Source organism: Daphnia pulicaria, chromosome 6 (assembly GCF_021234035.1).
Source record: "Daphnia pulicaria isolate SC F1-1A chromosome 6, SC_F0-13Bv2, whole genome shotgun sequence".
Taxonomy (NCBI): Eukaryota; Metazoa; Arthropoda; class Branchiopoda; order Diplostraca; family Daphniidae; genus Daphnia; species Daphnia pulicaria.
Window position 1 is genome coordinate 12,166,060 of NC_060918.1, and position 20,482 is coordinate 12,186,541.

General features: G+C 40.3%; 7 protein-coding genes across 9 annotated transcripts; 2 read left to right on the forward strand and 5 right to left on the reverse strand.

Annotated features, from left to right (window-relative positions):
* Window positions 1–97: 97 nt before the first annotated feature.
* On the reverse strand, window positions 98–1,798 carry LOC124344201 (regulator of microtubule dynamics protein 1-like). Of its 3 annotated transcripts, none has more exons than XM_046797698.1 (7): window positions 1,679–1,798; window positions 1,386–1,615; window positions 1,176–1,324; window positions 809–1,116; window positions 613–750; window positions 434–548; window positions 98–362 (listed from the first exon to the last, which is right to left on the reverse strand). In XM_046797698.1, the coding sequence occupies exons 2-7, from the start codon at window positions 1,588–1,590 to the stop codon at window positions 321–323; spliced, it is 957 nt and encodes a 318-aa protein (XP_046653654.1). In that variant the 5' UTR covers window positions 1,591–1,615; window positions 1,679–1,798; the 3' UTR covers window positions 98–320. The 3 variants fall into 3 exon arrangements, with proteins under 3 accessions (XP_046653654.1, XP_046653655.1, XP_046653653.1); XM_046797699.1 differs by having other exon boundaries at window positions 1,386–1,514; window positions 1,653–1,795; XM_046797697.1 differs by having other exon boundaries at window positions 1,386–1,795.
* A 93-nt stretch (window positions 1,799–1,891) lies between these two features.
* On the forward strand, window positions 1,892–4,504 carry LOC124344143 (general transcription factor IIF subunit 1-like). Its single transcript, XM_046797603.1, has 10 exons — window positions 1,892–2,106; window positions 2,166–2,201; window positions 2,260–2,333; window positions 2,398–2,675; window positions 2,756–3,055; window positions 3,121–3,367; window positions 3,428–3,687; window positions 3,747–3,822; window positions 3,874–4,074; window positions 4,137–4,504. The coding sequence occupies exons 1-10, from the start codon at window positions 2,089–2,091 to the stop codon at window positions 4,342–4,344; spliced, it is 1,698 nt and encodes a 565-aa protein (XP_046653559.1). The 5' UTR covers window positions 1,892–2,088; the 3' UTR covers window positions 4,345–4,504.
* On the reverse strand, window positions 4,496–5,638 carry LOC124344229. Its single transcript, XM_046797744.1, has 6 exons — window positions 5,560–5,638; window positions 5,359–5,494; window positions 5,142–5,271; window positions 4,980–5,081; window positions 4,833–4,923; window positions 4,496–4,772 (listed from the first exon to the last, which is right to left on the reverse strand). The coding sequence occupies exons 2-6, from the start codon at window positions 5,471–5,473 to the stop codon at window positions 4,635–4,637; spliced, it is 576 nt and encodes a 191-aa protein (XP_046653700.1). The 5' UTR covers window positions 5,474–5,494; window positions 5,560–5,638; the 3' UTR covers window positions 4,496–4,634.
* Window positions 5,619–10,275, forward strand: LOC124344161. Its single transcript, XM_046797631.1, has 6 exons — window positions 5,619–5,692; window positions 7,808–8,079; window positions 8,139–8,316; window positions 8,394–8,585; window positions 8,645–8,808; window positions 8,881–10,275. Exons 2-6 carry the CDS (start codon window positions 7,874–7,876, stop codon window positions 9,614–9,616), a joined length of 1,476 nt encoding a protein of 491 aa, XP_046653587.1. The 5' UTR covers window positions 5,619–5,692; window positions 7,808–7,873; the 3' UTR covers window positions 9,617–10,275.
* On the reverse strand, window positions 9,929–14,002 carry LOC124344138 (alanine aminotransferase 1-like). Its single transcript, XM_046797598.1, has 14 exons — window positions 13,812–14,002; window positions 12,842–13,287; window positions 12,642–12,771; window positions 12,534–12,579; window positions 12,188–12,383; window positions 11,859–11,989; window positions 11,531–11,771; window positions 11,356–11,435; window positions 11,174–11,294; window positions 11,002–11,112; window positions 10,905–10,915; window positions 10,656–10,841; window positions 10,431–10,579; window positions 9,929–10,359 (listed from the first exon to the last, which is right to left on the reverse strand). The coding sequence occupies exons 2-14, from the start codon at window positions 13,155–13,157 to the stop codon at window positions 10,269–10,271; spliced, it is 1,809 nt and encodes a 602-aa protein (XP_046653554.1). The 5' UTR covers window positions 13,158–13,287; window positions 13,812–14,002; the 3' UTR covers window positions 9,929–10,268.
* Window positions 14,003–14,515: 513 nt separating this feature from the next.
* Window positions 14,516–15,596, reverse strand: LOC124344241 (microsomal glutathione S-transferase 1-like). The gene is made up of 5 exons (XM_046797758.1): window positions 15,411–15,596; window positions 15,158–15,305; window positions 15,012–15,091; window positions 14,719–14,932; window positions 14,516–14,655 (listed from the first exon to the last, which is right to left on the reverse strand). Exons 2-5 carry the CDS (start codon window positions 15,275–15,277, stop codon window positions 14,617–14,619), a joined length of 453 nt encoding a protein of 150 aa, XP_046653714.1. The 5' UTR covers window positions 15,278–15,305; window positions 15,411–15,596; the 3' UTR covers window positions 14,516–14,616.
* Window positions 15,597–16,058: 462 nt separating this feature from the next.
* On the reverse strand, window positions 16,059–17,051 carry LOC124344242 (microsomal glutathione S-transferase 1-like). Its single transcript, XM_046797759.1, has 4 exons — window positions 16,809–17,051; window positions 16,589–16,733; window positions 16,440–16,519; window positions 16,059–16,374 (listed from the first exon to the last, which is right to left on the reverse strand). The coding sequence occupies exons 2-4, from the start codon at window positions 16,706–16,708 to the stop codon at window positions 16,122–16,124; spliced, it is 453 nt and encodes a 150-aa protein (XP_046653715.1). The 5' UTR covers window positions 16,709–16,733; window positions 16,809–17,051; the 3' UTR covers window positions 16,059–16,121.
* Between the last annotated feature and the right edge of the window lie 3,431 nt (window positions 17,052–20,482).

The following is a 20,482-nucleotide window of genomic DNA, read 5'->3' on the forward strand; positions in this document are numbered from 1 at the left end:
ACGTCGTGTCCTTTCCCTTCATATGGCTGGCGGGGATTCTAGCTCGGCACATTTCGGTCTGTGGTGACACGCAACGCTACCTATCGGACCTATCGAGAACAAGTGAATGAACTTTGTATTCGTAAACACGCACGGGGAAATTTTGGAAACTGTTGCACTACTGCATTGTACCGATAACACACACACAAGGAAATCATTTAATAATAAAAAAACAAACATTTTTGATTAAATTTCAAGGTAAACAGAAGAGGCGCATACATTTTTCTTTAAGTGTATAAGGATATGGGTAAACATCCTTGAACATCCTTGGAGCCAGCGGCCTATCTGATGGAATTTAATAGCTTGACTGCCTCGTGTTTGGCCTATGACGTCAATGTAAAACCATTTTATCAAACAATAAAATGTAGAAAAGGTTAAATGCGTTAAATGTCACCTCCAAATCTTCTGACGAGGCGATAGCATAATCTCGAGCTCTGGTCAAATAAGCGATAGCTTTTTCTTTATTGTTGAGCCGCAAATATGTTTTCCCCAGCATCAATAAATTCGTACTAAAACGAAAGCATTCAAAATGCACAATTATTTAGAAAAATGTAGAATTAAACCAAGCCGTACCTGTAAAAATTCGGCTCAACTTCTTCCGCTCTTAGGAAATACTGCAGTGCCTCTTCGTAAGAAGATACGGGCGGTGTAGCAAACAAGGTTGAGGCAATTTGCCTCTGAAGCCACGGCAATTCAGCAACAGAAAAGCACCTGAAGTTGCACGAAAATGTTTTACGTTACAAACAAAAGAAAAGTTGTTATCTTGTACCAATAGCCTAGCAAATGAAACGAAGTTGCATCCTTCGGGTTGAGTTCACACGCTCTTTCTATGTGTTTCTTGACGACAAACGATTGTGAAATGCGCTCCTTTAAACCCTCGTAGGACGCCTTTTTATCTAACAAAATAAACATCCACTTGTGAGCAGCAAAGTTTTCCGGATCAATGAATAGCGCCCCTTCAACATAAGCGTATGCTTCAAAATCCAATTCTTTTTGTTCAATTGGACTGGACGATAATTTTGCTACTTCGTACGTCGCTCGTGCTAATCGCCAAAGAATTTCAGCATTTTCTTCGGCCTAAAAGAGGTTTTTCTAACTTTATAACAGAGACTGACAAATCAGTTTATTCTTATTACCTTGTAGGGCAACAGAAGACTTCTCAATTTGGTGTAGGAATGCTCATTGTACAAGACATCAGCTTCAGAAATTAGATTGGTCTTATTTTCTCTTTCTTCATCAACTTTTACACTAGCAGAGACTGCAGGTAACAAACCCAGCATCCATCCTACAGATTAATAAGTTATTGATTGTTTTTCTTACATAAATTCAACAATTAGACAACTTACCAATGTTTCTTGAAACTAGAGCTGGTTTCTTAGGAACAACATTCAGGAATCTTTTCCTGTATACAATAAATGCATGGTAAACTATTCCATAGATTTTTCTCCCAGAGAACGATAACACCATGACGAACGCTTTCCACAACAGAAAGAAAATAAATGACGAAAAACGAATTAGGCAGTTGAGAATAGATAGGTAATCTAATTCCATGGCGACCAAAATTGGAACTAACGAACTTCAATAGTTGAAAAATGAATAATCATTTACTTTATTTGTAATATTACTTAACAATTTAGACCTCTTTATAAAAAAACAAATTGATTGGCCATTTTTGGATATTTTAATAAGGTAATGTGAGAAATAGCCTTTCACAATTTATCATGTGGTTCAAGGCGGGAAGTCGTGCAGTACAGTCTCGACGTGAAAAGAAAAGAACTGAAGCAGACGAAAACTGAACTGGGTCGTCGTCGACTATTTTTCTCAGTATCGGCCGGTTATAAAATTCGTTGGCGCTGTTTAAAGGGTCCCAATATTTTTCGGCATAGAAATTTCGATCGCCACCTCTTTATTTTGGCCTATAATTTAGTAACGTGCATATTTAGGTTAGTTATTTACCATTCGTGACGAACTTGTGACGGTGGTTTGTCTCGATCATTGTGTCGCCGGTGAGACGTTGTTTTGTCAAACGTTTTTCACCGTCACATCATAATGTCTGCTGTTAACAAGGTAAAATTTTTTTGTTTTCTCAATCAGTAAATTCAATATTAATACATGTGTTACTCAAGACTGCTACTGGTGCATCAACTCCTGCTGCTACCAGGGTAAAGACATTTTGGTTTTTAATTAATTAGTTCAACATAATAATATGTGTTAAATTAGACTCCAGCTGCTGGTGGATCAGCTCCTGTCGCTGCTGCTTCTAATGTTCAAACTATTGACATTCGTGTCCCCAAGTAAGAGTATCAGACATTACCATATATTTTGCCTTCTTAAACCAAGTTTATAATTTTGTCACAGAAACATAAACAAAAAGCTTGCCATCATGAGATTCAATGGCTCGATGGGTATTGACTTTGTACAATGGAAAGATCCAAAAATGGAAAGGGAAAACAACCAAGTCACATTCAAAGGGTTCAATGAAGATATGCCAAAGTTTGGTGCTGGAAGTGAATATGGCAGAGAGGCTCGTGAAGAAGCAAGACGGAAGAAGTATGGCATAATTAGCAAAAAGTATAATCCTGAAAACCAGCCTTGGATTTTACAACATGGAGGAAAAAGTGGGAAAAAGTTCAGAGGTATACTAAAGTTGGAAACCAAGCTAAGATAGCAATAAGAAAGTTTAGTAATGTACAATTATATTTATTTTATTAAACAGGAGTAAGAGATGGTGGCATTAATGAAAATGCATCGTACTACGTTTTTACGCAAGCACCAGATGGTGTGTTTGATGCCTTTCCTGTGCAAGAACAATACAGTTTTCAAGCAGTTCAAAATTACAAACCACTGAGTATTGAAGAAGCAGAGGAAGGGTACAACATGAGAAACAAAACATACAACATGTTCAATGTCATGATGAGAAAGAGACTAAGGAAAGACGATGAAGACGCCGAAGAAGAGGGTGAGGAAGAAGGTGAAGGCAAAGGAAAGAAAGGCAAGAAAAAGAAGGGAGCTAAAGGTAGGCAACAAGCAAAAGTTCCACCATAAATAATGTCACAAAATTATAACAACTTTTGCATTCAGATTCTCGTTTTGGTGATGAATTGGACGATATGATGGCATCTTCCGATGACGATTCTAGCGACGGCAATGATGATAACGACGACGATGATGGAGAAAGTAAGAAAAAGAAGAAGAAGGGCAAGAAACCAGTTAAGCCGAAGAAGAAGCGAAAGAACGCGTCCGATGATGAAGCTATCGAAGATAGCGATGATGGTGATGGGGAGGGCAGAGAGTTGGATTACATTTCCTCTTCCGACGACGACGAAAGGTTTGTCATTAATCTTGAGGAATTTGTCGATTTTTCTAACATCCTCGTTCTTTAATCTAGTGATTTCGAGAAAGAAGAAGCAAAGGACGGACTAAAGGGTGTTGCCGAAGAGGATGCTCTCCGCAAGTTGCTTAACTCGGACGAAGAAGATGAAGACGAAGAAAAAGAGGAAGAAGAAGACAAAGACAAAGAAGAGGAAGATGCTGAAGGTGCCGAAGACCAGCAAGGTGATAAGGCTTCCAAAGACGAAAAAGGCGACAAAAAGAAGAAGAAAGAAAAAAAGAAGAACAAGGATAAAAAGCCCCGCAACGAGGATTATGGTATTATCCATTTAAAGACATCGTGTGTTTGAGTCAAATAATAACGAAACATTTATCAGGATCGTCAAGCGACAGCGGTGCCGAGAGCTCAGCATCCGAACTGGAGAAAGCTAAACCGAGCCCAAAAATGAAACCGTAAGTGCAGTAATTTGGTTTCCTGACAGTTAACTGACAAACTATTTCTAGGGGGAGTGCCAACAGTTCTAGATCAGCTACTCCGACGAAACCTGAAACATCGCCGCCAAAAACAACGCTATCAGATAGCAAGCGAAAGGGAACACCTGCAGTGCCCGATGCTCTTACAGGCCAAGCAACAAAGAAACCTCGATTGGACATGGCATCCGCTGCTTCAGCTGCCTCTGCCGCTTCAGCTGCATCATCATCTAGGTATTTATAAATAATGAACTAAAATTAATCCTGAAACGTTATGTATATTTTTTCTTTTACAGTGCCAATGAAGGAGTCAATGAAGAGTCTGTTAGGCGTTATTTATCCCGCAAGCCAATGACAACTACCGAATTGCTTCAGAAGTTCAAAAGCAAGAAAACTGGTTTGTCATCGGACCAGCTTGTCCATCACATTGCACAAATTTTGAAGAAGATTAACCCCGTGAAGCAGACAATTAAAGGGAAGATGTATTTGTCGATTAAGGCTTAGCGACAATAACGATGATTGGTGTGTCCTGTTTGTACTGCAATCACTATTGCTACTTTACTGAAATTATCTCAGGCCTTCCCTTTACGGTTTATAAAAACGGACTAGAACGGTTGTTAAAATGCGTGATTTTCGGAACGATTAAACAAATTTGCAGTTGTAAGTTTTGGTATTATTTCAACAAGTTATCTGTTATTGGAAACACTTCACATTTTTAGATGAAAAACAGCCATTGAACTGACAAGTTAACATTTCTTGGTGGTGAGCAAGGTGCTGGATATTCGTTCAGAATACTATAGAGAGAAAACTTGAAGTCGCTTTGACATGTCTGCTTCGTCGTCTGTGCAAGCCCTTTTCGCGTTTTCAATCAAGAATTCAATATCTTTCTGATAAACGGCGGAATATTCGGCGACACTTTCGACGGAGAATTTCTGGACTCGGAAAATAAACATTAACAGTATATCAAGACCTACAAACATAAAGTAACCTACATTAGCAGCTTCTTTCATATAATTTGCAGCAGCTTTCCAGGATGGAGCAAATCCAAATAATACAGTCTTATTCATGACCATTGTCTCAATACTAAGAATTGGATACTTTAGTTTTGAACAGCACAAATTTTATCATAACATGCAAACCTTCTTTGAATATCATATGTGACAGAAATCAAGAGTTCATCAACTTGTGGACATAGATATATAAAGTGAGGTCCATCATTGGTATTGACAAATTTAGTTAGCCTAATTAACACAAAGTTGAAATTCTGCAGTTAAAGAAGTATGCATGAATCAAACACTCACCAATTAATTTTCTCCTCATCGTAGGCTTCATCTTCTGTCCAGTGCTGAAAGTAACATTTAAAGTCAATAAGCAGGAATGTGGCTTGGGATGTTGGGAAATAGCAAGAGAATGGCACCAAGCTTTCTGAGTCTGACCAAATGGATTCAATATTAGTTAACATACCTTAGTATCGGTAAGTGATTATATTATTATTCATTCTTTAGCTCACTATCTTACAATGTATTTGAAAGGATCGTTCGAGTCTTTCTATAAGTACGTCGTTATTCAATTCATTGTGAAAAATGGCAATGGGTTTATTTTTCCACATAGGATTTTCCTTGGTAAGAAGCATTTCTGACAAAAATGATGAGAACTAAAAAAGAAAGATTCAAAATTTCAAATCTTGAATGTCAAGAGCTCGGTCTGTAGCTGTCTCACCTCGCGCTCTGTTATTAATCTAAAAATTCCAGCAGATGTCTCTAGTGAACGGTTGTCGTCTGCACTTGTTCAGTTGTTTGTTTTTTATCAAAGTCGTCTACTCTACTTTCTCTTCCCAGAATCTATTTGACAGAATTGGAATGGTTGAGTCTATTGCCACGACTTTCCGTCTGCTTTTTCGTTACGCGACGGAACTCACAGTCTATTACCACGAAATAGTTTTCTTGTCAATAAACAACAGATTGTCTATTGCCACGAAAGCCTAGCGTCCCTCTCTTTTCTTGGCAATTGTTTTAGTTTTGTCTTTTGCTACGACATGCTCCGACATCTTTCGTTACGTTTAATAAGCGTTTGTCTATTGCCACGAAATTTTTTTAAATTTATATTTTTTTTTATTTTCTAATTAGGTGCTTACCTAAGTTATTATTGTCATTATTATATCCTTTATTTAAGCCTAGCATTATTGGTATATTATATTTACCTAGAATTTGACGTTAAACTGATTTCACACCAAATTGAACACACGGCTTTTTTTTATGGCAAACGTTGTACTCATTTCAATATATGTGCGTGCGTGAAAGTGTGTACCTTATTAATGTTTTTATGTTTGCTAAACGAAAGATTTGCGAAAACGTTATTATATCTCGCTTTGAATAACGTTAGATCGCCATATTTGAAATAATTCGGAAATAATCAAAGAAATAATCAAATCTGAGCAGAGTTGATGGCTGAACAATTCGACAGAATTGAGGTGCTTTAAAGCAGGTGAGGTGGTAATCATTAAAATAATTGGTTTTAGTTTAATTAAATGGCAATTTTATGCAGGCGGCAATCGAGTGAATGTAGCCTATCTCCGAACATTGCCGTCACGCAAACCGTGATTTTGCGTGAACATAATCGAATTGCGGCGGATCTGAACGATTTGAATCCGCACTGAAGCGACGAGCGTCTTTATCAGGGGACTCCTCATTGGTCAATAGCTCGGCCTGTTGCTCCTCAAAAATGTTTAATCTGGGTTTACGATAAAAATTTCAATAGTTCCATTTTGAAGGAATTTTATAGGGCGCGGCTTTCCGTTACGGCCACTACCTGGTTCCTGGAAAGCAAGAGCAAGTTTGTGCTTGAATCTACTTTTTCGATTTTCATTACCGATACATTTTTTTTTGCAGTCTCATTCAATCAGCAGAGATCAAAGAGAAAGATATTTTGCTATACGCCAACACTTTTTTAAGATGCAGCAAGAGGTTTTACTCTCCTGTTTTGCTGTGTCCGGTGACCTTGCCCTTCTTTACATTGATAGCCTCTCCAGAGGTTACCTAATTACGTTACTTCCAAGAATTGATATGGAGGGATCAATCTCTTGAGATTTATACAGTCTTCTACATCGCGCTGGGCTATGTCTGTGTCACCAATTTTGGCTTACTGGGCTTGGTGTTATATTTTTTCCGTAATTTCATGTTTTTTAAGAATTCTTATTCTGATCACCCTACGTGCCTTTTTCTATAGTTGTAGTAGTAGCTTTGAATTCCAGATGGGAAAGTATCAAAAGGTCTTTTTTTTTCTAAATAAGCCCATCTGCAATATTTTTTTGTCTAAGTTATTTTGTATCTCCGATTGACTTAATTATTTTAAAGAAAATGAGTCAGGTTATTACTCATTAGTCCAAACTGTTTATAAGCAGTGTTTAAGATAGCATAAAAAGTTTCGAAAAATTGCGTTTTGTTATCTAACGTTATCTAATCAATTAATTATTTGTGTCTTTGAAAATAAAACTGATTTTATAAAATAACGAATTGAATTCTTTTTTCAAATGAGGTACTTATTTATATTTCTATGAAACGATATTAATGAAACTGCGTATTTCGTGTTTTTTTTAAATTTTCGTGGCAATAGCCATTTTACTATACGGCTACAACGATTTTGTAAGAAGGGTCTTTTCAAAAGGATAGCGTGCTTGCAAGTTACATGCCTCAGGCACAATTAATATGAATTTTGCCACTTGTACGCCATCTATCTGTTGTTATTTATTTTTTCGTGGCAATAGTCAACGGTTTGTTTATTGCAACGAAATGTCTTGGCAATAGCCATTTCAGACGAAAAATTGTCACGAAAACAGAGGACTAGTAGGCTTTCGTGGCAATAGACAAAGTGCTCTGATTTGACACGAAACAATATCGTCAGATTTCGTTGCAATAGTGAGTCGAGCCTGTCGTGTCACGAAAACATTTTCGTGGCAATAGATTTAACCAATTGGAATTTCCAAAGGAATTGTGCAATTAGCAGAATTTCAAGGGAATTTCCGATAAATGTAGAAATGGAATCTTTAGCTGATTCTACGTGTAATCTTGCAATTAAGGAAGTACAAGCAAGTTTAGACGACGAAGATGCCGATATAATTTTGAAAACAAACGATGGGACGTTGAAAGCTCACAAATTCGTTCTCAGGGGTTGCCCATATTTTGCAGCAATCGTCGATGGAAACTGGAGGGAAAGTCAAGCCTCGATCATCACCTTGGATATGTATGATACATATAGCACTACTAACAATTTACTAGATTACAAATTACTTTAAATTTCAGATTCTCGTACAAGTCAGTAAGATTTGTTGTTGAGCATATCTACAAAGCAAAGGAATCAATTGACAGTACCCAAAATTTAGGAGAACTTGTTGCATTAGTAGATATGCTTGATCTACAGTCTCTTTTAAAACTGGTTTGTTCAACCATTATTCTTAAAATTTGCCACAATTTTCACAAGGTATTTTTATTTTCACAAATTACATATTCATCAAAGAAAAAAGCATTTCAAATTGGATTTTTTTTTTTTACATTCAGCCATGCAAGGATTGTATAGATGGTGTAATGTGTAGTTTTCAGTTGTCATCCACATACCATCTATCAGATGTTCAAACCAAATGTTTGGAATGGATTACCAAGCATTTCATTAAAACCTGGAATTCAAGACCATTTTCCAACCTTCCTGAACAACTTCAGCAGAATTGTCTGCAATCTCTCAAAATGTCCATGGTATGGTATTTACACATTCTGCAAAATATCATTGTATTAATTATGTGTCATTCTTATAGAATGTTGAAAACATCATCGACTTAACTCTGCAATCTCAGCAACTACAGGAAATGCTCCCTTTAGTTAAGTGGGCGGAACCCGTCAATGTTCTTGTAAAAGATCTCTCGAATTCTTGTTCAGCATTCACCCAACAACATTTTTCTGACATTCTTCTTTCTGCAAAGTAAAATATATTAAAAGTTTAAAACCTATTTGTTTAAGATAAGAATTGAACCGTTTTCTTTCGATTTTCCAGATTTAAATCGCTGGGCCAAGAGGATACGTGGAGCTTGAGTCGCGTTGAAACTATTATCCTTGAAGCAGCCGCCAATTTACCTGTTGAGCAAGCGTGTTTGTCTTACTTGGCACTCGAAAAAATTATGGACGATCTGCTCAAGGCTGACGAAATTCGACAACCCCCGGATCCAGCTTATGTTGAATTCATCAAGACACTCCAGAAAGCAGTTGAAAATCGTCTAATACAGCGAGTTGGCATGGCAACAAAATGTTCTGCGTGGGATGCTATCCCGAAACCCAAACAAATTAGCATAATGCAGATGGGATTTTTTGACCCTATTGATCCAAAATATTCATCCGATAAGCAGAACCCAAGACGTAATGTAGGAAGAAATCATTGCTCGAACACTACCACTCCCATAAATGTTGCAGTGCCGAATACTCGTGCTCCCAGGGTGGCTTTACCAATTGATCCTTTTCGACGTACTACTTTGCGATCTACCGTACACGGCGAAAGAAATGCAAGCACTTCACAGGCTGTCGGCAGAACACCAGGAGCTTTGTCTGCATCAGGAACAAGTGTTCAGCAATTAAACCGAAGAGTGCCAGCTGTGTCAGTCAGCAGATCTCAGTCGGCTCGGACTCCTAATGTGGGAACTTCTCGAACCACTACTAGTCGATCAACTAGCAATCAAGTCGCTTCAAGCCAGAGATCGGTAAATTCAACAGTACCACGGACCCCAATAATTCGATAATTAATATATCGTGCATTTACCAAAATCAGCGGTGTAAGTACCGTTGCGCCAATTTTCGAAGAATTTCGTGTACTTTCATGTGCTCAAATTATTCTTTTTCACGTCTTTCCTACACAGTCATTAATACTTTTTCATTCGTATTAATGTTTTGTTAGCAAATCCGTTTAGTTCAGTTATTCGCTTCGTATCACTAGTCACGCACTGCGGTAATAAGTTATCTATTTCACACGCCAAAGATTTACGGGAAAGAAGGGTTCTTAGTACGTACATGAAATGTTGAAATTTATCGACAATCAAAGTAAAGACAATAAATTTAGCCTCTTATAATTTTCATTTTATTTCGTACATTTCCATAACTTTGAATATTCGTACTTATAACGTGTGCCGATAAATGAAAGGAAACAAATACATTAACGGCTGACCATACGAGAAAACCATAAATTCGCAAAAGGCACTGAAGGTATTTGGACTTGTTGAATGCCAAGTTTGCTTGCCAAGTTTGGCATAAACAAATAACATGAAGTGAAAAATACGTATTGCATAAAAGTGTTGCGTCCCTATATGGTAGACTCCCTACATGTGTCGTATGTGATCCCGAATAAAGCACAAGTATCGAAAGTGAGGAAAAGGAAATGTGCAATCTGCTACTAACTTATTGGTACTCTTTTAAAAAACTTTCTTGAAAGGAACGGAATTTATCCAACATAATTTGCAGTTTTTCTGGCTGCGGAAGGATGGTCGTCCTATAAGTCGCACATTGAGAAACTCAAATATTATCGCTTTCGTAAATGAGAACAAAAAAAGTTTACTGTACCTGAAGTGGTAAGTTCCAGGCCTCTGGCCAAATCCCGATCCGGGAACGCAGCACATTCCGGTTTGCTCGAGAAGTTGGAAAGCAAAGAATACATCAGGTGCTTGGCCTAGTGATTTGGCTTTGGCAACTGCTTTCTCGGGGATCTTGACCTGGTTACAAAAATGTATGCGATGGGTTACGCATCGCCAACGGGAGATGAAACAATTAAAATGCGGACGCACGTACCTCCGGGAAAGCATACATGGCACCCTGAACAGTATTACATTTGATGCCAGGAATAGAGTTGAAGGCTTTAGCGATCATGCTTGCACGCTCAGATAGAGATTTAAGGACGGCTGCCTTTTCTTTGGAAAAGAGTTCATAGGACGGTTCACCAGGTTGGGGAGGATTAACCACGCAATCCATTACGGCCTGAAACCAGACGAAATCCTCATTGAAATCACATTTACGCAATGGGCTATAATCTATTCATACCTGTCCGAGAACTGTAAATGCCATCCCAAGTCATTTCCAAATGGGAGAAATAATTAGTTTCTAGTTTTAAAGGTCAGGAGTGAATTCACATGAATACCGGTAGGACAAAGTTTAGCAGAAATGCTTTTTAGGTAAAGCGCCTTAACTTCTGGATCCATATTGACAATCTCAGCATATCCCCCTCGCAATCCGCATTCTCCCATGTAACCTGATTGCGAATTTCCAATGAAACACTATACACAGTAAACAATGGTTTTATCATATCATACCCTTGGAACAGGATAAGAAAGAAGCCAGTTCCAACTTGTCGTAAGGGTCGCCCAATTCTTTTGTCACTTTCTTGAACGAATGGAATTCTCTGTTGTCTGCGTAAACATTGTCTTGATAAACCTGGAAAAAGAATTGGCATTGGTGAATTTTTACGTTTTCCTTTGTGATCACAGTGACTCACCTCATCGGCGAAGATAAACAGTTTTTCCCGGTGGGCAAACTTGATGACTTCGACGATGTTATCTCGGGTTAGCACTTGGCCTAAAAATGAATTGAAAAAAGGAAAAAAGAGAGAGACTTGATGAATGCATCCCTAAGGAAATGGGTTGCGGTAATCACTTCCCCTGTGGGCGTACCAGTTGGGTTTCCAGGGTTGATTACAACAATTCCACGAACGTTGCATCGTTTGCGTGCTTCTTTAACCGCTCTCTCGAGTTCGGCTACATCAAGACCCCAGTCGTTATCTTCGTCCAAGTAGTAACCGGCTTGCTCCATGTTGTACTCGACGATCGAAGCCGAATAAAGAGGATACTGCGGAATCGGGATCATGATTCCGGTACGTGGGCCGCTAATCGTGGACAACATTTTCAGCGTAGACTGAAAAACGATTACGTAGTAGGAGATCATTGGCAAATGTCAATTGGATTTATCGGGAAACGTAAAAAATAAGTTGGTAATACTTACTCGGATGCCCTCAGAAGCCCCAGCACAGAGAATAATGTTGCTCGGATCAGCTGGAAACCCGTCACGACGTTCAATGTACTTGGCAACATGATTACGAACGAGTTCTAAACCGGCCGAGTCGCTGTAACAACCTGGAATAAAATTGCAATTAGTTTTTGTTTTCGAGTTGCCGAGATTAAGTTTCTTGTTAATGCATGGCTAGACAAGGCGAGGCTATTCAGAGCCACCCACTACAGGAAGTGCTGGGCAACCAGCAGAACTGTATCCCAATGAGCGCAGTCATCCGAAAAGTAACAAATTAAAGCAACTGTTAACACAAAGTGACGCACCCGCACTTCCCCTGCTGGATTCGAGAATGGCTCGAGCTCGTGACTTGACATCTTCGGGGAATTCTTTGCTGCTCAGCAAGTCTGGGTAGGCAACAAGCGAAATCACTTGGCGAATGAAGGTAATTGGCTTTTGTCCCATCGCCTGCGCGTCGCCAATGTTAGCCTTAATAACTTCAGTGAACGGCTTCTTGACTCCCTGCAAATTTAATTTTACAAATTTAGTTGTTAGATGGGGCTGTAAACGCGGGTAAAGTGCATTGAGATTGTTTTCAAAATTGATCGACTACTTCTTATCGAACGGTCTGTTTTACCGATAACGTACAAATAATTAAACGAGAGAAATTACCATAGCCAGCTCCTTTTCAATTTCTCCAGCTCGAATAACGAGGGGTCTAGATTTTAAAAAATATATAAAAAAATTGAATTTAAAATATTTTTCAAAATATAAAATTACCCTCTGACAGCATATTCCATAGCCTTGACATTAGGGTTAATGTTATCGACATTCAAAACGAGATCTACGTGACTTGGGGCTGCAACAGTCGCCATGGTTCGAGCAACGTTGACTTGTCCAATAAAATCACCTGTCAAAACCAGAAAATAAATGATAAAAATGTCATTCCAATGCAGAGAAAAAGATGCAGAATGATTTACCTCTACGTTGACAGCAGTATGTATGGAACTGACCGACTGAATGTTGTTGCTTCACAGTAGTGGGGGTAAACAACAGTGTGGTGGTTCGAGCGGTTGTTGACTGGTGGTCGAGATAAGACAAAGTGGAACGCTGCCGCGAGGGGAGGCATAGCCCAGTTTCTTTCTTAAGGTGTAGGGCCGGCGTTACGATACTGCGCGATGGGACTACAGTTACAGGGATGGTGGTTGAAGTCGGTGCTGCCCGATGCTGGAGTCTCAACTTGCGGAAGGTGGATAGAACCACGCCCCTCTGTTGGCCAAGCCAGCCCGTCTGCATGATCGTGATTGGCCCTTGCAGTGAATCCGCCCTAAACACGTGTTTATATTCTTGCTTCTAGCTCACTTTTTGATTAGCCCAAGTCAATGAGATCGATGAATATGTCGATATTCTTCAAATGCAGAAAAACCTAATTTCAAGTGAACAAAAAGAACCAGCTATAAAAATGAACAGATCAGCTGATGGTGAGTCGTCTCGATGAAAAACGTTTCAATATCATTGTGAAAAACAAATATTAAAAAAACAAAACACGTCTACGCTGCGCTACTGGCATGATTTAATGACCAGACAACAACAATTTTTCATTCGACTCAGCAGACGACACTATTTCTTCGCCATTCCAATTTTCAAAAACACGAGTTTGAATAATTCAGCAAGATTTTGTAAACAAAGTTAATACGTGTGTTGTCCTACGGTTGCCAAATCCTAGCATATGCTTGCCTAATGAGATCACGCTTCGAACTCAAGTTGCTATAGCTGCACCTAACACCAGACAAGGTAATCAACAAGTAGCCAAATATAGATACACAGCACTAAGATACCAGCAAGCGTTAAGTAACCAACGTCACAGCCAAAAGTAAACACATCTCCTGGGTGCAAGTTAAAGCCCGTCCCCTCTCAAATGCAAAGAGTAAACGAACTAAAGGTTCTTACCGGTCGATATCTGTGAAGTCGTAGAAAGAAGATTGGCTTAGCTCGGGACGACTGGTGAAACCTACGTCTTTTCGACGAGCCAACGATTTTGCGGCGTCTCAGTACCGTTCACACTGCACAACTGCTCACAGGGAAATCGAACGAGGGCCACACGCTTATAAACTTGCAAACCGTAGGGCATATAATAACGTGACTGCAGCAGAGCATGGTGGGTAGAGGCAAGACGACGCAGGATACTTTCCGTCAAGCAGACGACGTTCTCTTAACTGTCTAACCTTACTTTGCTGGTGCAGACAAAGCTATAGATGCCGGTGCAGATAATCAGATTTGTTTGTTTTGTTTTTCTAAGATAAAAAGGGCCCAAGTCAACAACTTCTTTTTATAATCGTCAAAATTTAAATTGTACTTAATATAACTTAAAATCAAACGTTTGTCGCATATTAGAATCGGGAGTGTTTTCAGTTTTAGTTGCTTAGTAGGCCTATTTAGAACGGCTATTTGGCCATACGAAAATACCTGCCAACAGGCATCCTTGTTAAGAGTAGAGTTTCTCAGAATCAGCAGTTTTTAAAAATAATCCCTCATAGACGTCAGCGATCCCCCCCCCCTTTTTGCGTCACCACTTCACAATCCTTTCTAGGTGGATACAAAACTTGGAAAAGCTTGAGGAATGTTTTTAACTATAACAAGAATAACAACATCAATTTGAAATCGGAGAAAACAAGTCTCGTATTTGTATTGCATTAAGTGGCAGTATAGTTTCTACACCAATCACACAATAGTAGAGCAGCGATTGAAAATCTCCTTAAAATGCCGAAGCATAAGTGGTGACAATGGCGTAGATCTCAAAATTAAATTAAATTATTTTATTAAATTATCTTTAGATTTTTCTAAAATGATAAATTACCATGTACAAATTGGCCATCATGCCACCGAAAAAAGCTAAAGCTCTAGCGGGTTGTGGGATGACAAAGACCGCATAGACCAAAGTGTGCATGAACCTGGCAGCAGTGAATAAACGGAATAAAAATTTGGCACAACCCAAAGACGGGCCAGTTCCAACGTAGACGAATGCAATGGTGAGGAATGGCAGGATATTCTCCAAGTCATTCAAATGAGCTCTGTTGAAAGAAAGTTTTAAAGCATAAATTAGTAAAACAAAAGCCAGTTATTGAAATTAATGGATAGATTTATCTTTACCGTCGTACTCGTTCGACGTCATCATCAGTTTTGATTTTACCCCCCTTGTTCATCTTGGCGTCCTCTGGGTTAGCAAATGCCTTAGAGTATTTTAAGAAAACTGTTAGCTAATATGTCAGTAAATTACTAATGAAAATAAGACTTACCATCTTACTGAGTCTCTGACGGGCAGTAAGGAGGGCCATCAATAGTGTCTTTGCTCCCAGCAAAGCAGCATAGAAGCTGAAAGAGGCAAAGACGGGATTGTCCGATGTGTACAGCGACATTTTCAAGGACAATTGTTGGTAGACTTTTCTGCAATGTAAACAAACACATATTGGTTAGTAATAAATGATTAATTTGAAGAATAGGCTTACTGAAGCAAATTTCCAACACTTTAAAGAGCACGTAACTACCCACCTGTTGCTTATTACTCAGCACTTTTCTGTCTGAAGATGTCCTACGGGCTACGGCCAGCTACGGCGTTATAGACTTTACGCTTTGAGACATTGCCGTGTTTGAAGGTCCTTCGATAGATAGCCCGCGGGTTGGAACCGCTAGAAATTATCTTTAGATTTTTCTAAAATGATAAATTACCATAAGTCCGTAACCCACATACTATTTAGATAATATTGCTCTTATATCTTAGATCTATCTTATCGCAAGTTTCCTTTACATTTTATAAACGTGAATTCACGTGCGCTCCACACCAAATATTCAAGTAAGCATTAATACAATACATTTTACAAATTATATTAGTAATTCAGAAAAAGTTGTTTTTTTCTAATTTGGTTAGTTTTGTCATTTCAATGCGCTTCGAAATCTATCTATAGGGGAGACCGGGGCTATGTGGGACATGGGGCTACATGGGACATCGCAGTTTTGAGCATGTTCCCGTAATTTTTTTTAAATAATTTTTTTACTATATTTGAGCATTTACCATGCCCCATGTTGGGTAAAAAAATTATTTAAAAAAAATTACGGGAACATGCTCAAAACTGCGATGTCCCATGTAGCCCCATGTCCCACATAGCCCCGGTCTCCCCTACTTGAGTAAATCCAATAAAATTTAAAGAAGCTAGACAAGTCTGCTTTATTCAGTTACACAACGACTTTGCAGAGAGCATCGTGTTAAAGAGCAGAAGCATAACTGGTTAGAATGGTGTAAATCAGGTACAAGTTGACAAGTTGACCAACAATATAACTCAAAGCTCTGGCTGGCTGTGGGGTAACAACAACCGCATATACGAAAGTATGGGAGAATCTAGCAGCCGTGAATGTTCGGAATAAAAATTTGGCAGCGCCTAAAGTCGGGCCTGTCCCAACGTAGAGCAGCGCAAGGCTTAGAAATGGAAGGATATTCTCCAAATCATTTAAATGGGCTCTTTAAATTGGAAACAAAAAGATCCTTAAAACATTTGACATTAGGAGTAAATGGAAAATCTTTACCGTCGTACTCGTTCGACATCTTCGTCAATTTTTACTTTACCCCTGTTCATCTTATTGCAATCCTCTGGGTTTTGAAATGCCTTGCAGGATTAAGCGAATTGATGAAAGTAATATTTAAATCTACAGAGAAAGGTTGGATGGTGGCTTACATGCTTACGGAATCTTGTCCAACCAGTAAGGAAAGCCACGAACAGAGTCTTAATTATCAGCATAGCAGCGTAGAAGCTGAAAGTTGCAAAGACAGGATTGTGTGATGTGTACAGGGACATTTTCCAGGAAGACGTTGAAGGGTTCCTATATTTTAAAAGTAAATTTTATTGAAAACATAAAGTATAGAGAATATTGAAATCAAATTTGCATGCACCATACCAGAGCACACTGTTACACCAATATCCACTTGTTGCTTACTCGGAACTCTCGTATCTAAAGATGAACGTAGGTTCGTGAAAACGATCCCGGCTTTCCTAGACATTGCCCTTATTTGAAGGTCACTTGATAGAGAAGTTGATGGGCCATTAAAATTTCTACATTTTTTCCCGAAGAGGATCGACTATCATATATCCCATCCCGTGTGTTGTTGTTTCTTCAGTTTGTTTTATTTTTCAACAACAGCTGACTCGAGTCAACATTACTCGTCGTCGTTCAGTCTTCGACTACTAGAGGGCATATTTGTTGCGAATTGATCTGTGCCACCCCTTTTTAGTTGATTGATAAAGAATAGATAATGAGATAAATTAAACAAGGAAACGGGAGAAGAGCAAGTCAGAGTCTGTTGACGAAGAAGGTTTAGTTTTTTATTAACAAAGTGAATAAAATGTCTTATTATTATTTGTTAAGATTATGTTGGTGTGACTTGATCGATGTATCGTTGTGATTCAGATCGAGTGGCCTAGATGTCGTTGCCGACCCCGGTCACGGCAGCAGTCGAGTGGAGAGACCGTCGTGTCTAGTAGCAGTGCGAGTATATTCCAGTGAAAAGTCTTGTCGAACGCGACGTATTTCGGCTGCTGGTCAACAAATCAGGTAAGAAAAAATCGATTCGTGTTGCTGTTTTGGTTATCTTGTCGTGAGGATGTGGTGTAAGGATCGGTTGCCAATGGTGACACGTCGATTCTTTTGTGTTGTGTGCGTACACATTTGGCGAGGATCGGGAAATGTGCCTTGTGGGCGTTAAGGCCCGCCTGTTGCTGTTGCATGACATTGGCAGCCCAAGTGAGTCTCGACCTCTCCCCGGTTGATTTCTTTTTCTTCTTCCTGCTGTTGTTGTATAAGCACAAAAAATGTGACGACCGAGTGAAAAGATGGTGGGCTGCCTGTTGCTAGGCCTTTTTCATCCCATATATTTCTCGACGTTGGTCTGCTATATAGCCAGAGAAAAGAAAATGGCACCTAGGAGAAACAACATTGGTTGCTGGTTGTCGGGGGGTTTCCATCTGCTCTTGCGTTGTTTCCATTAGATCCATTGGCCTGGCAATGGCCCACGACAGTTGGAGGAGAGAGATAGAAAACGTCAAGTCAAAGACAATCGTCTTTCCACAGCAACGAAAAAAGAAGGAGAAAAAGGAGATTCTTCTTCTTCTTTCCCCTCGAGAGAAAAAAGGCGTCTCTTTTCTCTGTCGAGGCCTTCGCCTTTTATTTTTTCGCCAACGAGATTATCTGTGTCATGAACTGGAAACCGACTTTTTCCCTCGTCTATTCTCTTTCTCTCGATCTTTGGCATCCAGCTGCTCTTCCCCCACGCCCATGTAATTGTATTGTATTTCCTTCTGCGGTCAGATCGAACGGTGAATGAATTTCATCCATTCCGACCACTTTTCCTTTTTTCTTGTTGTCTCTGTGGAATTTTTCGGGGGAGAGAACATCCGACACTTGACGGAAATGGTCGGACACGCGCGCTGTGCTCGTCAGTGCTGACCCCTGGTCGGGTTTCTTCGTCATCATCACTCGGTCCGACTTTGGAGCTGTTTGCGGATGGCATCTTGTAAACAGAAACCCTCCCCCCCACCATCACCAACTGGAAGAAGAAGAAGAAGGGGTGTCTTGTCCTCCGGCGCCCAGTCAACGGCCAATGTGTAAACTCTGCCCGGAAGCTGTCTGACAGAATGATCAATAAAAACACACACGAAGTAAAAATAATGAAATTGTGAAAAAGAAGAAGAAGAGCCGGGATGGATGGCGGCCGGAAGAGAAGAGAGAGAGTCTTCTAAACAAACAACTTCCTTGGAAGAAGAATCAAAGGGAGAAAGAGGATGGGAAGGAAACTGGAAATTAAAATTTATTGATCTATTACGAGGAGAAGGAGGACGGAACTGGAAAGAGAGAAAATGATGGCGTCGTCGGACGTCTTCTTCTTCGAATCTTCTTCGGCTCTTGATGTTGTTACGAGTTCGTATCGTCTTCTTTGATGCCGGTCCTGGATATCGGATACATATCCTCCGCTAATGAGATCTCTTTTCTCTCTATTCGTATCCAGCCGGCCGGAATCCCCCCTCCCCCCCCCTACCATCCTTTGAAGCCACGTTTCCAATTTATCTTTTTTTCCCAAAAAAATTCAACTCTGAAAATAATGAGACGCCTTTTTGCCCGGCTATTTTATTGGATGGATTTAGGAACAAGCGGCGGAATCTAACGGGTTATAATGATCCCGACAATGTTATATAGGATGGGCGCGGTACGTAGTTGTCTCTCCGCCATTCACAATTCACGACTACACACACACGCTAGTTTTTTTCTGTTTAATGAATGGCGGCTAATGGACCGAACGGGGAGCGGGGAGAGCGCCACATGTTGTTTTTGTTATTGTCAGTTTTTCGAGAGCTGTGTAGCGGGGGCCGGACCAGATGCTTGTTGGCCAAACGCCCAGCCTGAATCGATTCGTCGGTTATAACGGCAACCTGTGCCGGGCAGGGCAGGGAGAGAAAGAACACGCCCCGTGCGATCTCTTTTGGTGTTCCTGAATTAGAACATTTTTTCGTTCCCTTTTTTTTTCTTGTGTGTGGATTTTGTGACTGTTTATTCGTTGACTGCGTGTCAGGAGACCCACCCACCCACCGAGAGAGAGAGAGAAAGCAGAAAATGAAATCAAAGTTATCGACCGACTTCCGGTGGCGTCGTCGTTTGTCGACGCGACGCCACCGCGCCCTACTTCCGTCTCTCATCCCTTCCCCATCCAACTTTGGGTAATGGACTGAAGGGGGGAGGTGTGGGTGGTGAATCGGTTTATTCGTTTGGTAGGGCCCTTTCATTTTTTGATTTCCTTTTCGGCATTGGGACGTCATCGCTGGAATGGCAAATTCCATCACCCCCCCTCCTCCTCCTACATCGATGACGTGAATCGATTGGCGGAACGAATCAGCGAAATCGAAACAAACCGACGACTCGTGACGTGACTCTTTTCATTTCATCGTGACAATTCCACACCCCCCAATTGTTGTTCAAACACTAAAAATAAAAATAAAAAAACGATCCTGTTTTGTGTGTGACTGTCGTCACTTGGTAGGGCGACTTACGGCACACGTCACGTCTCGACTCTTTTTCGTACCGAGTCACGAAACGTTTTCTCTCGTGAGTGGAAAAACGGGTGGGCGTTTCGATCCCCCCAAAAAAGAGGAGGAGGCCTCCCACTTCGTCCTCCTGCTTAAAAAATCACAATGGCGACCGTTTATTGTGTGACCAGGGCCATTGGGTTCGCCGTGAGTTATCAAAGGAACGCACACGAACACTGGAGGATCAAGGCCGTGAGCGTCTGAAAACTCATTTCGCGTCTAAGCTTTTCCGTCTCCCGTATTGTCTCTGAGGAACGGACGGGCGTAAAATGGCCGACTGCATCAACTGCAAAGAAGCGGGAGTAGCGGGAGCGAGTTGCTGCCAGTCGGATGGATCTTCTGTTTTTAGCTGCCTCGGGATTCTATTTCGGTCGCGGTATCAAAAATCGACGGGTGAAGAAAAAAGGAAAAGGAGAGCGGAAGTTGCCTTTCTCTCTCCGCACCCATCTGCTGCTGCTGCTGCCGGCCCAGCCTCTCTTTTTCCAGCTGAAATTGAAT